This window comes from Mytilus californianus, unplaced genomic scaffold (genome assembly GCF_021869535.1).
Source record: "Mytilus californianus isolate M0D057914Y unplaced genomic scaffold, xbMytCali1.0.p SCAF_1, whole genome shotgun sequence".
In the NCBI taxonomy this organism is placed as follows: domain Eukaryota; kingdom Metazoa; phylum Mollusca; class Bivalvia; order Mytilida; family Mytilidae; genus Mytilus; species Mytilus californianus.
Window position 1 is genome coordinate 6646297 of NW_026262581.1, and position 20052 is coordinate 6666348.

The window sequence follows — 20052 nt, forward strand, 5'->3', positions numbered from 1 at the left end:
TTGGAAAATGTAACTATATCTATTAATTACCGGTCAAAATTTCTTTTCATATCCTAAATCAATATTTGCAGGGGCGGATTTAGGCGGGGGCATGGCGGGCGTGCCCCCTCCCTAAAATTTATTTGCAAAGCATGGGTTGTCCTCAGCTTAATAAAGAATATTTCGATAATTTTACCTCAAAAAAATTTGCGCCCCTAACCTAAAATCCTGGATTCGCCACTGATTTGAACCTGTAAAAAAAATTTATATTGCAAGGATTTCGAAAACAATCTTACGTAAATCTTGGATCAAAGTTATCACAGTTTGTTAACTTGGTAGCAGGGTATAAGACAAATACACCTTCTGTAGTACTGTAATGCTGCCACAACACGTTTCTGTTGTTCTGGTAATCCTTCTTCATTATAGCACTGATTTCCTTGGTCGGATATTTTAAGTTATCAGTTTTAATCGGGGAAGTAGTTACACATGCTTGATTAAAATCGACCTTAACATAAAGAAAAATGTCAAATCACTATGATTTCACAATATTTGTATTAAAATATTTAACTTGTATTTGTACGTCATTGTAGTTAGAAACAGTTTTTAGAACCCGCTGCATTTTTATGCACCTGTCCTAAGTCAGGAGCCTGTTGTTCAGTGGTTGTCGTTTGTTGGTGTGGTTCGTAAGTGTTTCGTTTCTCGTTTGTTATATAGATTAGACCGTTGGTTTTCCTGTTTGAATTGTTTACACTAGTCATTTTGGGGCCCTTTATAGCTTGCTGTTCGGTGTGAGCCAAGGCTCCGTGTTGAAGACCGTACTTTGACCTATAATTGTTTACTTTTTACGACTTGGATGGATAGTTGTCTCATTGGCACTCATACCACATCTTCTTATTTATATTTAGAATCCAACAAGTAAAATGAATGCAAAACATTCAAAACATAGGCTTACAAAGTCATTCTGTGAAATTACCAATACTTAAGTTCAGTTCTTCGTGTTTAAATCTTGCCATTTGAAATTGTAAAATCGTACATTTCGACCAAAAATACAGAGTCAAATATTTAAACATACTTCAACATGTTCAACCTTCATGAACATGTTTAAGAAAACAATTCAAATCCTACGGCAAAATGATCTTTCTGTAACATTCTTCTGATTAAGACTTTAAATTATTCAACAAAATATAGACTTAAAATCAAAAAGTAATACCAAAAAATTGTTTAAATCCTTGTCCTATGTTCTTTTTGGTGGATATTTGTCTCATTGGGAATAGTACCACATCTACTAATTTTATATCAAACTTATCTTTAGTTGTGACTACGGCTAATTCTGTATGACGGCAGAATAACAGATTCAAAATACGAGTAATAGAGTGTTTTTATTGACGTTGAGTATTTATTTTTCGTATTGACGTAGCGCAGGATGTTGGTACAAATTCCATTTTGCCATAGATTATCATAAAAAATAAATGCGTAGACTGGTCAGTTCGATAAAAATATAGTAATGTTTGGTTGAATTGGTTACAATAGACTTGAAAATAAAAAAAAATAGGAACCGAAATTTAAAATACCAAAAATTATAACACTTCATTATCTCATTTTACGCAAAAACGTAATGTCCAACGTTACATTTTGTGTGAAAAAGATCGGAGTTCCGTGTCGTTCATATCGTATTTTTTCTCCGATAACCGTAACACTTCACAAGAATATTGCTATTGTTACTGCCCGGCCACCGAAAGCTTTATTTTTGAAGCCTAGGTGGTCGTGTGGTCTAGCGCGTCGGATACAGTGCAGGCGATTTGGTGTCACGATATCTCAGTAGCATGAGTTCGAATCCCGGCAAGGGAAGAACAAACAATTTGCGAAAGCAAATTTACAGATCTAACATTGTTGGGCTGATGTTTAGACGAGTTGTATATACAGAATGTACACAGCCATGTATTACCATCACTGCTGGTGATCCGATGGATAAATCTGTTGTAGAGTTGTCACTGGTTCAGACGTACTTATGTATATATATATATACTTTTTCACTTTTTGGTCTTTTGGAAAATGTTGTTTGTGCTGTATTTAGACAACTCTACCAAGAAATTTGTTTTGCATGCACACGTGTGCATGCAAAACAAATTTCTTTGTAGAGGGGTCTAAATACAGCACAAACAACATTTTCCAAAAGACCAAAAAAGTAAAAAAGTATATTTTAACAAAACGCATTTGACTAGCAGGTCGAACAACGGATGTTCTTAAACCCTGCTGACTGCCATGGCGATTGCCAAATAAACGGATCACAGATGTAACACAATGGATCTTAATTATATCAATTAAATACCAAACAGAAAACAATAAACTTGCGGAAAAGAAGGTATACCGCAAACATGAGGTGCAAAAATTTGTACACCATATCCGGATTTCGACAATTAATGTCTCTTCAGTGATGTTAGGAATCGAAACGGTATTTGGAAGGCCATATAATTTACCTCAATTTGGGATTGACTCTTGAATTTTGAAGAGTCGAAATAGGATGAACGGATCATATAAACTTTATATTTGTGTTTCTATCATAAAAATAATAAAAAATCAGATCAAATATCGATTTTTTTTTTAGCAAAACTTGTTGTTGTCTGAAGTCTGGAAATTTATTTTTTACTGTGATTCATTATTAATCGCGGGTATAATTTTTCGTTTTTTCTTACCTTTGTCTGAAACTTCAGCGCGAACGTTAGATCGTTGTCTAATAAATCACAACAACTTGGAAGATCCATTGAATCAAAGTCCTGGTTAACTGACACAAGTTCATCCTTCACATTTGTTAACACTGTGTCTAAACTTTCTAGTGCAGTATCAAGATTGTCTTGTATCTAAAACAGTTAAACTATGTATTTTTTTTTTATTATTCTATGACTTTTAAGTATTATACAAGACATATTGAAAAGAGTAGAAAAACGAAGTGTCAAATGTTGTCCTTCATTAGTTATTTGAAAATACAGTTTATATATAAAAGTATCTGAAGATGTTTTATTTCCATTAAATAGGCTCACAAGGAGCATAGTACAATATAAGACATTCATAAGACAATAACAAAAAGAAACAACAATAGTCTAGTATACAGACAAAGAAAAGAAAAGGCAGTTTGAACTACACACATATATAAACATATATAAATATACGTTCAACAGTGTTTCCCTCTTTTTCAGGTACACCCCAACATCAAAAAGTTCCTAAAAATAAATTGGCAATGTATTGGATATTTAACTTAACTGCAAAAGCCACCAAGGGACGGAGCTGCATAGTAAGGCGGGAGATAGACTCACATGGTATACATGAATGCAAAATAGATATTTTGGTTATGATATTATGAGCAGATGCACAAATCTGGTATGTCATCCTCGTGCCTGATGCAGAAGGGGTTGATACATATTGTAAGATGACCCGACTGCAAGAGGCACCAAGGGACGATGCTAAATGACATGCCCAAGTTTTCATAGTACGAAATAGAAAAATACTTAAATATAATGTATATGGGAATAATTCTGATTGTCAATGATAAAATAAATACAAGAAGGTACATTATTATTATTATAGGTGAGTCTAGGTAACCACCATGCCATCCTCGTGCCTGATGCAGATAAGATAAATCTATATTTTTCCTTCATCAATCAGATCACAAACAGATATTAATATATCAACATTCTCTACATTAAGTAGCCAGATAAGTTTTTGGCTAGGAATCAAGTGCTTAAAATTAGGACAAAGTGAGTTGATCATGGAGTACATGCAGTTTCTTCTAGTTAAAGATGATGTACATGAAAAATAAAAAAATATTTTTCATCATCAATTTCATTTGAGGTGCACCTGAGACATGTTTTGTTTTGTCGAGAAACACTATGATATCTACCTTGTTCAATTCTAAGTCTACGTGAGGAAATACGCAATCCAGTAAAATTTCTCCTCCGCTCAGGAGATCGCAATAAAATAAGATATCTTTCCAGACCAAAATTGGTCTTGAAAGTGCTATAGTTACAGAGCTTTCCATCGGAACAGTTGTGCATTTGGAGTCTCCACTGTATTTACCAGTAAGAAATTTTTAGAAATTTCTAATTTGTGGGCGGGGATGTTAATACTGGTTAATGAAATCAGAACAGTATGTACTGTCTGATCATTATCGCGTATGATACGATTTTGACACGCCTACATAGCTGATGAATATGCATTTCCTTTATAGATAAGAACAGCACGTGTAGCCTAAACTGAGAGTTGTAAATTTGTAGCATAACTGTATATATGTAGTTTTGAGAATACAAAATAATTACAGAGATATAGTTTTTAATTTTAATAATCCGAGCAAGTATTACACGAATCTATCATGTAAATAAGGAATATACATCTATCCAATGTAACTAAGGAATATATGTAAATGCACTAGATTGATAGAAAATTTCAGGTTCTATTGTTTTACGAGTTTTTTTCCGTCTAAGCTGTGCAATTTGTAGTTAAAAATCTTGACAGATGAAGGTCATATATTGTAAATATTATTTTAGTCCAGCAAAATCATTAAGTTTAACATTCAGAATAAAAAAGTATCATTACACATAGACTCATTAGTTTTCCCGTGTGATAAAAAAAATTCTTAAGTGGTAGCATTTATTTATTGAATAACTATATACATTTTGTATAGCAGCTTTATATCTTGAAAACATTTCTATTGCCAACGATAGTTATGGTTTTGGTTTTCGTGACGTTTAAGTAAAAGTAAATATATACTTATCCACTCATTGCCAACAATTCATTGATTGATACTGGAAAACATCTTTTCCTTAATAAAATTTTTCAGAAATTAGAAATGAAAAAAACTGTATGTAATATAAAAAAAACTTTTGTCTAATTATTCATATTTATTTTCACTTAAAACACTTGGACTACACAATTCTACTTACTCGTTTTAGTATTTCATTTCCTGTGTCTGATATTCGTAGGTACGGAAATTTATCAAATTGCTCCTAATCGAAAACAAAATCATAAATTGAACAATTAGTTATAAAATAACACTTTGAATAAATTTCGGGAGTCGGAAGTGCTTTTCTGGTTTACCATCATCCAGAACGATCAAACCTAAACAATGTAAGCGTCTTCTACAATCAGTCTAAGTGTCACAATCGGATTAAGTGCACAATTCTGGTGATTAAAGATCTAAGTGAGTTGAGACACAAACACATCGTATCGGTCAACCAATTCATGAAAGTGAGCGTAAAACTTGAAATCAGGGTCGATTTCAGTCGATTCTTCCGCATACCTCTTTTTTGTGTGAAAGCATATCCTTGCTGAAGTTGTATTGTATGAACATGCACAAATGTAATGTGTCAATTGAGATGTGTAAAAGCCACACGGTGGAGTATAGTGTATGTTACTGCTGAGAAATGAGAATTTGATCATTTGAAAGTTGAAATCATCAAGTTTAACATAGTAACTTGTTTGTAGTTATCCATATGTTTCGATATCAAGGAAAAGATCAAGATATGAAGCAAAACAAGTATAACAAAAATACCGAAGTACAAAGCAAATTAAAATAAGCCAATACCGTGAAAACTGACAAAATCAAACGCAGTCAACCAACGGAACAAGTGTAACCCCTAGCTTCGGTAGTATCCTTAATCTCAAGGTCACTGGGATATATGAGATGCAAGCGCTTACTGAAATGTAGGTTATTGTGTGACAGGACACAGTAAATATATATGCTCGTTATAAAAAAAAACTTTGCAAGATTTTGCTTGTTTTTCTGAAGGTTTTTATTTCTTTTTTTTTTTTTTTTTATAAATTCTGCTTCTTATAAGTATATAAGTTCACAAAAAAGTCATCCAGTAGGGGAGAACAATTACCATCTATTGGAACACAGATTGTTTCTTGAAGTATCAAATAACAAAATGTGAAAAAATTATAAAGAGATCACCAACGACTAAATTTATGTTAAATCTAGGCAACAGTACGTTACCGATTTTCAAACACAACAAAAACAATAAACGGGAGCAAATATAACAGAGAGCAATAAAAAAAACAGCAACTGAATTACAAGCTCCTGACCTGGGACAGGGTAATAAAAAATGTGACAGCGTTTAACCTATTTGTCACCGCTAAAACCTTCTCTTTCATAGGATAGTGATATAACACAATATCTAAATAAAGATATACTAAATGCATGGTTAAACCGCCTTAACAAACATTTTTAACATGAAAACGTGCTATTCCTCTATGTTTAGTTAACCATGAAATTAGTATAAAAATAGTTTATTATATATGATTAAAACAATTCATATCCTAATCAACATGTGTGAGTTTCAAGTTGATTTGACCATAATTTCGTTGTCAACTACCTAACCCAAAACCTTTAAACTATTACAGAACTCACCAACTGGTAGATGGATACTTATACCAGAAAACAAAATTCCTCCTTACTACAGTAGGTGAGGCATAACAATCAATTGAAAATGGCATGACTCATCAAATCATTACGAAGAACACAAAATACACACCAAAAAGACAAAAATCACATATTATCAATCTAAGAATATTCGCAGTTAGTGAAAGCTATTTCTTAGCCAATTTCAACTTATAGATAAACCACATTACCAAAAAACAAAAATATCAATCAGGATATATTCAACGGATTTAGTGTAAAGGCGTCTTAAACGGTCTTAGAAAAAGTGTGACCTTGTGAAATGCCAAAATATTACCTCCTTGGTGTTGTTTTAGGTGTTTGTTTGGTTTTATTTTTGTTTAAATTGTAATATCATAGGATTAACAATATTAAGTTGAGAAGTAATGTTCGAAATGCATATATAGCGCACTGAAATACATTTGGTGTCTTAATAATTGTACATTTAAAAGTCTTTTCTTGTTTAATGGTACATCTGTCTAGCTGTTTTTGATTTGTTTCGTTCTAGTGTAGTCGATCAGACATTTAATTCCGCTAGATTTTCTATAAAATAAGCAAATTTTGAGGCAAATACGCATTTATTTGTAAGACTTATCATATGAATGAAGAACATTGTGTGATTATGTCTTTTCATGACGACTTTTTTAACGTTCAGTTTCTGAAAATCAACTGTTCATAAAATGTTGAATCATTCAAACAATAAGTGTTTATTACCCCAAGGATAGCTTGCTTTAGACGTATTTAGCATAATTTGTTGGAGTTTTCGGTTTAGAATACTCTTCGACTTGGTATTTGATTTACCTTCCATCTATTTAGATTCGAGCACCACCGATGAGTCCAATGTAGGTGAAACATGCTTCTGGCATACCAAATTATAAATCTGGTATATTGAATGTGTTTAACAATCACTTGGTCGATGCCACAGCTGGTGGACGTTTCTTCACCAGTTCTTTTGTTTTTACATGAAATACCATTGTTATGTTCATCTTCTGTAAATTTAACTTTTTATAAAATGTTGAATTATTCAAAACACTCAGGATTTTTTACCCCCAGCGTAGATAGCCTTAGTAGAAAATGGCACAACATTTTGCAATGTTCAGTTCTAAATGTTGTTCAACTTCGTAATTAATTTGGCCTTTCACTGTCTTCTCACAATTTGTTACAAAATTCTTATCTTTTGTGTTTTTCTGATTCCCATTCTATTGGTTTTCCTTGTATAATCTTTACAAAATTTGTAAATTGTTCACAACCGCTTGCTAACAAAACAGGTTTGGTATCATCAACTTAAAAAAACATTTTTGAATATAGCACAATTTAAATAAAAATTTGGCAATGTAAAAAAAACTCTGATTTTGTGTTTATAACTTCATACTGCCTTCATACAGTTATACGGACAAAAATCAACAAAATCCTCCCCAACGAACCTAAATGTTTGTAAAAGAAGTAATAAATAAAGGACTTTAATGTTCCTTTTCAGAGGCGTGGATGTGCCATAGTATAAAAATGTGTATCGTGATTCGCAGGAGCAATCTTCTTAGTGTTCTTGTTTGGTACACAGTTAATTTTTGAAGGTACGCTTTAATAATTCATACAATGTACTTCCACGCATTTTATTTTAATGTCAACATGTTGGACTTTTTCGTGTATCCTTATATTTAAATGGAATAGGCGACAGATAAACAAAAATAAAAAAACTTTTTTCCTGCATTTACTTTTTTCCGATATTTTATCTATTAATGTTGCTCAAGATTTATTTTTGTTTATTTTTGTAAAAAAAAAAAAAAAAAACCCACACTATAGGGACAAATAAGACTGAGAATCGACAAGACCTACTTAGATTGACTCGTCCTATATTCAAATAGAATCATGTGCAAAACAGTGAAGGCGAGACCATTGATTGGCTGGGTCAGATTAGGTGAACGTTCGTCTGTAACGCCCACAACTCACGACGTATTTATTATAAACATTTAAACTGTGGGGTTGCCAAAGGGTTTCAGTATATATACGAACTACAGTGCACAGTATATTATATACATATTTTATTTGCGATCATAAAATGTACGAAGTCGTCCATTACTATGTAAATTGGGTCGATTAAAAAAAAAGCTGAAAATGTTTCTGTTGCCAAGGGTTTTTCACAAGTATAGTAGTTAGCAGAAAAGTTCACCAAACTATACATTTTACCTATTCAAAAACGTAAATGCAAATTCCACAAGGCTTGATCCAAATAGCCTTTTTATTGTCTAATAACTTGCAAGTACGAAAAAGACAGGACAGAAGTATATTTTGTCTATATGTTTTGTGTACGCACACTTTTTAAAGTTGATCATGCATTTGTTCTAAAATAAAATTTTGACCAGAAAAAAGTTAAAAGATGACATAATTGGACATGCAACCGCAATTGATAAATCGCTATGACGTCCGAAAAAAAAGATAATAATCAACACATGCATTGTAACTTTTAAAGCCAGTTAAATCCTTTTTTTTCCCCTGAAAGAACGTGCGATATCATAAAAATTGATTATCAAAACATAACGAAAACACAAGTAAAGAACGTTTACACTGAAATGCAGTCAAGTTTAGCGATTGATATTCATTGATAACATTCTGGCGTATCACAAACAAACAACTTGTAACGTCTCATTTCATTGGCCGAAAGATTTAAATACAACAACAATTGTTGTGTGCACGTGAATTGACACAGGTGACCGACAATGGAATGTACTACGTTACTACGAACGTAAAAAACAATGATTTTTGGTCGAAATAATTAAATAAGTATTTTGTGAATTTCAAATAGTGGGGTCGAAATATTATACTAATAATTTGTGTTAAGTATTATTCTTTATGCATGCAGCACTTGTACCGCACTATGAAAAATATGAGGATAAAATAAAATACATGTGCCGCTTTTATACGGATGAATGTATGAACCACTTTAATTTCTTTCATATTGACGCTAGGTTATTATCCTGACAATGTCGTAGTTGCTTATAATAAGGATCTCATAATACTGATCCATTTCAAATTTATGATGGGTTGCACATTCCTCTTTTATTGTTTTCATGCTATAAAACGAAAATAAAGTAGCTAAGCGTTTGGTCATTCAGAAATGACGTGTCATAAACGAGCAAATTGTCCCCGAAAGATCGTACCATGTGTGCACGTGAATATAGATGTACTATGCAATGTACTATCATGGTCACCACGAAATTCAAATGAATTCAGTGAAGGCATGTTGGTGTAAAAAGGTTTGAAATGTTTCATCGGCGAAGATTTTATTTTTGCATGTGTGGAACTAAAAAATAAATAAATACTTGTGAGAAATGTCGTAGTTTATAAGGAACTATATAAATGTACTGTTTTCGATTTTAATTAGTTGAAAATTTATCCTTTAATTTCATACCGTAAGAATAGAGCTTTGCATAACATTGTTGAACTATCCGCCAAAGTAACGTGTGAAATACAAAATCATACATGTATGATAAACTTATAAACGAAATATTAAGAAATTAAGGATGACTACTGTAAAAGTATGTACAAAAATGGAGTCACCTTTTATCAATACATTTAGTGAATAACCACACTGTTTAAAACTGATTGTTTTCTATGCAACTATTTAAATATTTACAATATATAATTTTCAACCGAGGATAGCAAAACAGTTAATTATAAATTAAGAAAGTTTATCGCTGGAGTTTATAAAGTACATTTCCTTCCACTGTGCCATGGTTTGCCATCTCCATTTTTTCTCTAAACAAAGCATGGCTGGTTACATGTTCTGAATTTACTTAGAATTTCGGGATTTTTTTTTCAAAATCAAGTAAACTAAATCAGAAAAAAAATCACACTATCCTAAAACTTATGAAAGAATATGAATAATGAACATGACAGTTTATAACACAAACCCATTTACTATAAAAATCGAGCAATATCTTTAGTATGTAATTTGGTTATTTTTGTAGTTAAGTACGGTTTCATTTCAAGTACAACGTTAATTCATCAAGTCCATTGAATAAAAGATAAGGCAGGGTGAGCAACTTGACAAAAAAAAAGGCAGGATGACGATTTATGTAAAAAATCAGGATAAACGAATAAATATAGTCAAGACCTAACAGACTGAAAAATAGAAAGACAGGACAGAGATAACAACTAAAAAAAATGCAGGACAAAATGTTTCATCCAAGTCCTTCACCCCCAATCAAAATAAAATATTAGCTCCCTTAATCCATGACCAATTGAGAGGAGACAGTTGAATTAAATATTTCGACGTGACTGTTAAGATTAAAGTTTAAAATTTTACATGCACATGTATAAAAGCTAGAATTGCCATGGGATAATCAAGAACACAATCATGTTCGGGAATACGAAGATGGAAGTTTTTAACGACCTTGACCGGCTACGTGAATACTGATCAGTCCATTCAGCTTTTAAGTACGCGTGTTCTATTTTCGCAGGTGTGAGGTCGAAGGTTTGAATTGACCAATGAAAACGATCGTTCCTTAACGAGTTAATCTAATAAAGTTTGTTTGACTGATTACGTTGCACGACCTTTCGCTACGCTTGGGCGCAGTTCAGTGTAAGTATTCAATATAAATCAAAACACAAAGGTTATTCCTGATTAGTTTTTCGAATTATTTTATTTAGGCGTTGAGACCCTTTGGTGACCTCACAGTTTAAATGTCTATAATAAATACGTCGTGAGTTTTGGGCGTTACAGACGAACGTTCACCTAATCTGACCCAGTCAATGGGATATTTTAGCGCGCTAATCAATGGTCTCGGCTACACTGTTATGCACATGATTCTAAGAAAGGCATCCATGAACAGTGTTTCTTTTGAAAAGTTGAAATAAATCACGAATTTTGTCTATTATCTTATATCAAATTTAAGGAATATTCAATAACCATTTTTTAATAGAATTTCCTAAAAATTAAAAGATCATATCATGCCACTAGTTTCAGGAATATGCAGAATTAACTGGAGTTGTTTTGAACAGGACAAGCAAATATGACCATAAACAATGAGCTGTCAACATTTACGAACAGGACAGTAATATATGTCTCTTCTCTGAAGGACGAACAGGAATTAGTCGTTTTTTTAATTTTCCGTTGACTCTTAATAAAAGAAAACGTGAATTGATTCAAAATTGATTTTTTTCATATTTGAATATAAGATACCGTCCTACTATTTTATTCATGAAACGCCCATGCATTACAATTACAAATAAAACATGTAATGCTGAAAAATGAAAATCAAACAAACGGAAAATCACAGGACAAATATGGGCGGTCTTATATGTAATAGTATGTATCATTACCTGCAAGACATTTACACCAATTTCTTTTTTAATAATTCGTAATTCGTCTGCTAACAAGTTTCCATCTATGCTATCTACATCTGCCACACCAAACTGTGATCCAACAAGTATTGTCAGTATGAGCAAAATTTCCATCTCCATTTTGTATTGCAATCAATCAATTTCAAAACTTTAAGTAAAAATGGTCTATATGTTTTGTTGTATGTGATAAAACAAAAAGATGATCAATATAAAATGAAATAAGTAAATTGGTATTATACTACAGAAATTTACAGTGTCTGGTTGGGATTGTGTGTTTTTGAGTGAATCGATTGAGCTTCTTTTTCGAAAATGGCCGCGTATTTTCGCGTGAATATGCTTTTAAAAGAGGGACGAAAGATACCAGAGGGACAGTCAAACTCATAGATCGAAAACAAACTGACAACGTCATGGCCAAAAATAAAAAGACAAACAGACAAATAATAGTACAGATGACACAACATAGAAAACTAAAGACTAAGCAACACGAACCCCACCAAAAACTGGGGGTGATCTCAGGTGCTCCGGAAGGGTAAGCAGATCCTGCTCCACATGTGGCACCCGTCGAGTTGCTTATGTTATTACAAATCCGGTAAATAGTCTAATTCGGTAAGTCACATTCGTGAAAAGGGAAGGGTATTTTAGTTACGACATAAGGAACATATCCGATATCATCTGTGAAACGGTTATTCCATAACGGTCAACCAACTCGTGATGGCGTCCGTAAAATTAACGAAGGGATGACTTCAACTTCACCATTTGGAACTCTTGGTTTAATAGCTTCCTTGTGAGCAGCAATCCTCTATCAAGGAAATCATAATAGGAAACACAAGCCCGGGAATATCGTATCAATTGGGAGATATATACTCCGTATGCAGGCGCTGCTGGAATGTTGCTACATAGAAATGGAAAGTTCACAATTGGGAAGCTGAAATCATCTCTTTTGTCGTAAAGTTTTGTTTTCAACCGACCCTCATTTAAATGTGGACAAAACTTCTTTTCTATTAAAACACGAATCATTAGAAAGAAGAATCTATATGTAACGTAGGTTAGTATTTGTAATAGAAAGTTATTATTAACCTTACATTATTTTAAGTTATAAAAAATAAACATACCCTTCAAAAATATAGAATAAAGGCCTATATATATAAATATGTTCCGGACCATATGAGTATGGTCATGACCATATGGGTATATACTCATATGGTCCGACCATTCGCGTATGGTCTGGTTAATTAACACGATGAGATGAACGTTGAAAAAGTGTCCCATAAATTAAGAGCTTCTAAAAATGAATATTTTACTCATTCAATCATATAGTAATCATTGTTACATGATTAATGAATTAAAATAAATTTTACTTACAAGTAAGAATTGTAGTAAAATCATTCTTAAATGGTCATTATTTTATCTTACATACGAACTCTAAGAAATATCTTAATGGACTGTTAAACAAGAAGTCAATTGCTTAACTCACAGGAACTTTGGTAATTGGACCCTCTCTTTTTTTCTAAATTTATTTTGGTGTCTTTATTAAGTAAAAATTTCTTAAATATTTCCAATTGATTTTTAGTTATCTAATGTGTTCTTGCTCATATTCATACGAACTTATGAGAAGAGATAAATCGTATGAATAGGAGAAAAAAACACAATAATTAAATAAAAATAACTTTAGATTATAAGACATTTTGTTTCAGATATAATAATTTTTAAGCACTTAGAAAACAGGTCCATTCCAAAAACGCCTGTGGTTTTACTTGCGTACGAAAAAGTCGACAAGATAAATGATGAAATACCTATATGGTCTAAATGCTCATATGGTCCGGCCCGTTAATAACTAAACGAGTATAATACTCATATGGTCCGACCATACGCGTATGTCCGACCATATGGTTATACGCGTATGGTCCAAAAACTCATATGCAGTATGAGTCCGGAACATATACACATACGAATGCAAGATTCAATTGAAGTGCATTCATAAAATCAATATTTCCTTACATTTGCAGACGCTTTTTGATATACTTTAATCGGACGAAAAAGTACATTTTGAGAATAAATTTGTTTTTAAATCTACGGCACATGAAAATATGACACGCCTCGACTTCGGCAACTTCGCTGCAGAGGAGACAAATTGAAAGTATTCATCATTTGAAGATTTTCCAATTCAATGGTATATATTTTCACATTCGAGGGTGGGGAAGGGGACGTGTTTTTTTATAAAATCTGTAAGAATTTTGTATTGTTACAATTCTGCAATTCACGAAATGTAATATGAATTTCTAAAATTTACAACGTAAATCACCGACCATAAACTATTATCGTTTATTTGTTTTTGTTTAAAATGTTGATGAAATATTTCCCTCTATATTTTACCACCGGAAGATTTACTATAGAATATTTTTTTTATATTTGCTAGAAACAATATGCAGGAAATATGAAAAACATCACTCTTTTATCAAGAAAATTTTCGCTTCAGACAAAAAATTTAACCATATTTTTTTCCTGCAGTCTTTTTTTTTATTTTTTACTGAATCTGGTAATATGTAAGATTAAAATACAAATGAAACCTTCAAATTAATTATATTGGTATCTTAAATAAATGAATATAGATTATACCGTAAGGTGACCTATAGTTGCTTTAACAACCTCATTTGGGATAATTCTCATTGGTAATAATACCATGTCTCCTTATTTTATTTATAAGCAACAGTAGTTGACCGATGTTAAAATCTCATAAATCCTTTGAGAAGATACAAATCAATATAAAAAAAATTAAAAGAATGTCTACAGCGTCAGTATTTGCATCCTTTAGATTATACATTTTGCTTGTAAAAAGAGTTGTAAGATACTAAGGGGACATTCAAAATTAGTAAGACGAGAGAAACTGACAACGCCATTACAAAATAATACGACGAAAAGACAAACAAGTTCACAAAACTCTTCCTAGAAAACTAGAAACTGAGCAAAACGAACCCAACCAAAAAAGAATGGGGGTGTTCTCCGGTGTTACGGAAGAGTAAGCAGATCTTGACATATACATTTTGCAAGTGGCATCCGTCGTGTTATTCATGGTAAGAACAAATTCAGATTTTCCATAATGATCAACCATGGCGATGGCGTCTGTAAAATTTTCGAAAAGATGACTTCAACTTCTCATGTAGAATACTTAGTTTAATAGCTTCCTTGTAAGCAACAACTCTGTTTCAAGAAAATCGTGATAGGGAATACTAGCTTCTAAATATCTTATCAACTGGGAGATATATACTTCATTTACAAGCCCTGCAGGAATTTCTAACACTAGTTCTTAACATTATGCAATTGTGATACTGACTTGGTCACAGTTTTGGTGGTTTTGTTTATGCCCTTTTGGTTTTTAATTGCTTTATTTGTTGATATTGTTAACGTTGTCAGTAACACTTTATTGAGTTTTTCTACTTTTAAAAAATACAATATTGAAGGCGAAATATATTGACAGTGGTTGCATGTGTACTTTTATACAGTTTCTTTCTGTATTCAAAACAGCTGAAGTTCATACACTATATAGAAAAAGGAAAAGAAATTGACTGACTTATTGATACCGACATTAAGTTTTCTATTTTTTCAATGCAACATCTTTAAATGAATAAAAGGAGATTTGATATATATGTCAATGAGCCAGCAACTAACAACACAGCTATTAACAAAAAGCCATCACTAGTTAACATAATTATGCTTTTCAACATTAGGTTAATGTTTATGCAATATGTTAAGCTCTAACTTCTGACTTGAACCATCAGTTCACAAATAAACTGCATCGTAGGCACATAATCTCACAACAGATTTAAGGTGGTATGCTTCACACAAAAACAAACAGAAACATTATTTGATATTAAAAGAACGGTTGAAGGTACAACTGTGCGACCTATGTCACGATTTAAATTCCATAACAATACTAGCACTTTTTTTCAAAATTGAAATATGAAAAATTTCCTTTTAATATAGATTTACAAATATCAATTTGCCGATTAATTAAAGATGACTGTGCACACATTTTTTGCATTGTACTAACAATTTATTTTCACACTGGATTTGACTCGTTACAGGATATTACTCGTAACTGCTTTTGTAGGATAATATAACGGATGCCAAATGTGAAGTCCTATATGTTTCACTGGTTCTACTTGTGAGGCAGAAACTGATTACATTTCCTGAGCACAAATGTTCACTGCCGATTGTTGAAAAGTTTCGTGTTGCGTAATATAAACTTTTAGATATAGTATACTGTGGATTCATTATTATTCGTTGGATACCAATTATCGTGGGTTTCGTGGAAACAGTTGAACCACGAATTCAAATGTTCAACGAATTACAAATTTTCTATAGGCTTTGTATGCAGAGAATGGCAAAAGCACGAAATCAAATAACCACGAAAATGCAAGTTTTCCTCAATCCACGAAAATTGATACCCACGAAAATAAATGAATCCACAGTACCTTATATTTTAACGTGCCTCATTGGTTTTAATTGCCGTCTTGGTATCATCTTATTTTTTAAAAAAAATCATTCTTGAAACTTAATATTCAACATACCGAATAACATGGAAGGTGAACATCACGATACACCTACTGAATGCCACTTTGGTTTTATATTGGATTTGGTTTCAAATACTCAAGTATTTACAAAACTAAAAAAAACTTTTACGGCACCTATAAAGCTCATAAATTAGTCAAAACGTGTACAACAATTTATTACAAATACAGAGTTTATGGTTAAAGTAAAATCCCACGTAAACGAATTAAATATAAAGTTGCATTTAACAGCCTACTTTTTATGGTAATATTATCCGAAAACTAACAATAGTAGTGATTAGGAGCTTGAAGGATCCAGAAAAACGCTTCGACGCAGCCAAAATATAAAGAGTTAATTTTAGTGGCAAATTGTTTAGACACATGACGTTTATTGTTGAAGAATGAATGTTGCCCTATAGATGTCATTTGGCTATTTGTGTTGGTGATTTGATGTCGCATTGACATGGTTAACTAGACTTGTTTATAAAGGTTAAACTTCGTCAATTTATGGTTTGAAAAAAAACATCATACAGTAAGCAGGACTAACATGTTAATGTTCTGTGACTGCCTTTAAATTCTGTACAGGTTTGATATGAACATTGTACACACCCAATAACCGGTTATCGATCTAGCTGATGCATATGTTACACACATGGAAATCTGTTGTACACAATTGCAACATCCATTGTATTGCAACGCAGACATGATGGGAAAACAATTGTTTTAATAGTAATTGGAAATACAAATCCTATTGTATCTGCCGTACCGATAGTTGGCAATAGGGAATCATTGTACAAGACGGAGTATTCATGTACTACTCACAACAAATATTTGAAATACACTCTGAAGTAAAACCATCGATATTAGAGTTTTGGACGGTATAATGGATTATCTTCAGACGAAGCGATGCAAGCTTGCTTTAAGTAACTGTTACTTTTCTGTGATACGGTATTGTAAAGACTGTATATTGACTTCTAGACACCTTTTGACTTCGTGTCAATAGATTGATCTCTCATTGGTAAAACCCCGCATTTCCTTTAATGCATAGTAAAAGTCGTAAAAGCAATAACAAAACACTTATTCAAGGTCATGCAATATGCTTGACCGAAAAGAACGATACTTACTTTTTTTATTTTATTTGTTTTACCGCCTTTTATTTCCTTTATGCAAGGATACAAAAGAAGAGTTGCGTTTATGTATTCCATACAGAACACGAAAGTAAGGTACTATAAACCTCTTAATACAGAAAATATTTTTATAGTTAGATTATTACGACCAATATATAATTCAATTTCAAAACAAAATTGATGTTTGGTTTATGCTAATGTGAACAAGTGCATTTTAAGTTCTTTATGTATATGAATTTATAGTCCTCTATAACAATAACATTCTGTCAAATTAGTTTGCTTATAAGATTGATTTTACAGAATGGGGCATACACTTATGTCCAGAGGTCGAGATAACCTTCCATGAAAAGCTTTAACATTTTTTGAATCCAAAAACTGGGTGGAGTACCTCTGTGATATATTTCTATTAGACAATATTTGTATTGTGCTGTTAGAGAAATAGGGGATTATGAAAACAGATCAGCACAAACTTTGGTACCAAATTCAAATTTTGATTGTTATTTCTTCAGTTATATAATGTACCGCAAAGAAAGCACCGATTGTCAGATATATTAACACGTCACATTTCTGATGTATTTTTTTACCAATGACAAAACGTTTGTATGATAAACAAAACGACATGTGGCACTATCCCATTCACGAAACAATTCGACCATTTCAAATATGCAGACCTAACCTCACACCGATGAAGATATTTCATAGTTCAGGAAAGATTCTAACAATGTAAATTCTGTTGATTTAAGAGAATACTAAATAAAATTGGATCTTCAGCTTGTTCTTTTTAAAAGAAAACTCAGTACATTATATAGCATGAACAGACTTTTATATTTATTTTTATTTTTGGTGTATGAATATGGACTAGTTTTCTTGCATTATAAATATATCCTAAGTCACCAGTACCTGTAGTGTGGCAGTGAAAATATAGAAGTTTAACCTTTGACGTACTCGGCATCTAGTGAGGACTACTTTAGATAGTTCTTTTACTATGGGCAATTCATACGTAAACGTGATGTATACACGTACCAATTTTTTTTTAAACATACAGACCATTTGTAGTTAATAAATACAAATATTCGTAGATTTTAATAAAGTTGCTATTTCGACAAAATGTGTAAAAACTGGTCAATAGTACTCTCATAATTTCTTTGCAAAAGATAACAAAAACCAATAAGAAATACCATAGAAGAGGGACGAAAGATACCAGAGGGACAGTCAAACTCATAGATCGAAAACAGACAACGCCATGGCCAAAAATAAAAAAGACAAACAGACAAATAATAGTACAGATGACACAACATAGAAAACTAATGACTAAGCAACACGAACCCCACCAAAAACTGGGGGTGATCTCAGGTGCTCCGGAAGGGTAAGCAGATCCTGCTCCACATGTGGCTTATGTTGTTACAAATCCGATAAATAGTCTTATTCGGTAAGTCATATTCGTGAATCGTCAATTAAAATATTATTAGAACACAATTTAAAAAACAACCATACAACACTCTCTCCGGACATTTAACAAAACAGATTTACTTGAGAAAACATGATGTAGGGATGATTTTTTTTTATATAACTTTGTGACTGAATGCCTCAACAAAAAGACCGAGACTTCAATGTTTGTATTGTTCAATAAAGGTAAATGTTGCAACATAAATTTCCGTGTTAATGGTAAAATGCATATGAATCGGTAACTAACGGTTCCTTCAAAACCTTAAATAAGTGTGTGAACGATAAAACATATGTCTATAGTACTGTAGGTATTTTTTTAAAATCTTAAATTGTTCAATACTTTAATGTTTGAATAAAATGACTACAAAGCAATGAATATATCCTGTACCAAGTCAGGAAAATGGCCATTGTTATGTTATAGTACGTTTCTGTGTGTGTTACATTTTAATGTTGTGTTTCTGTTGTGTCGTAGTTCTCCTCTTATATTTAATGTGTTTCCCTCAGTTTTAGTTTGTAACCCGGATTTGTTTTTCTCAATCGATTTATGAATTTCGAACAGCGTTATACTACTGTTGCCTTTATTTAACAAACACCATATATGTATGATGTCATTATTCGATAATGAAAACAGAACCATACCCATTCAAATATATCAAATAGAACAACTATCGTTCATTTGTACCGATAATTATTAAAAACATCACATACACATGCTTTGCTTTTATTCGATGTGAAGGACACATCATCATTATAATAAACAAGCTCTCAAATTCATGTTCATCAATTTGATTCAAATTCTCATATTTTATATCATACTACATGGGCATTGCTCATTGTTGAAGGCCGTACGGTATCGATAATTATTAAAACATCACATACACATGCTTTGCTTTTATTCGGTGTGAAGGACACATCATCATTATAATAAAAAAGCTCTCAAATTCATGTTAATCAATTTGATTCAAATTCTCATATTTTATAACATACTACATGGGCATTGCTCATTGTTGAAGGGTGTACGGTACCGATAATTATTAAAAACATCACATACACATGCTTTGCCTTTTTTCAGTGTGAAGGAAACATCATCATTATAGCAATGCGCTTTAATTTCTAATAAGCTCTCAAATTCATGTTCATCAATTTGATTCAAATTCTCATATTTAAAACATACTACCACGGCATT

The 20052-nt window shown here is 32.2% G+C and overlaps 1 protein-coding gene across 1 annotated transcript in view; it reads right to left on the minus strand.

The window, feature by feature from the left end:
• LOC127698702 (VWFA and cache domain-containing protein 1-like) overlaps positions 1-2831 on the minus strand; it is a 123948-nt gene extending 121117 nt beyond the window's left edge. Inside the window, exons 1-2 of the mRNA XM_052202339.1 lie at positions 2673-2831; positions 276-484 (exon numbers count right to left, since the gene is read on the minus strand). Coding sequence (XP_052058299.1) covers positions 276-484; positions 2673-2741 — 278 coding nt within the window. The 5' untranslated portion in view covers positions 2742-2831. The remainder of the gene's footprint in view (positions 1-275; positions 485-2672) is intronic.
• Between the last annotated feature and the right edge of the window lie 17221 nt (positions 2832-20052).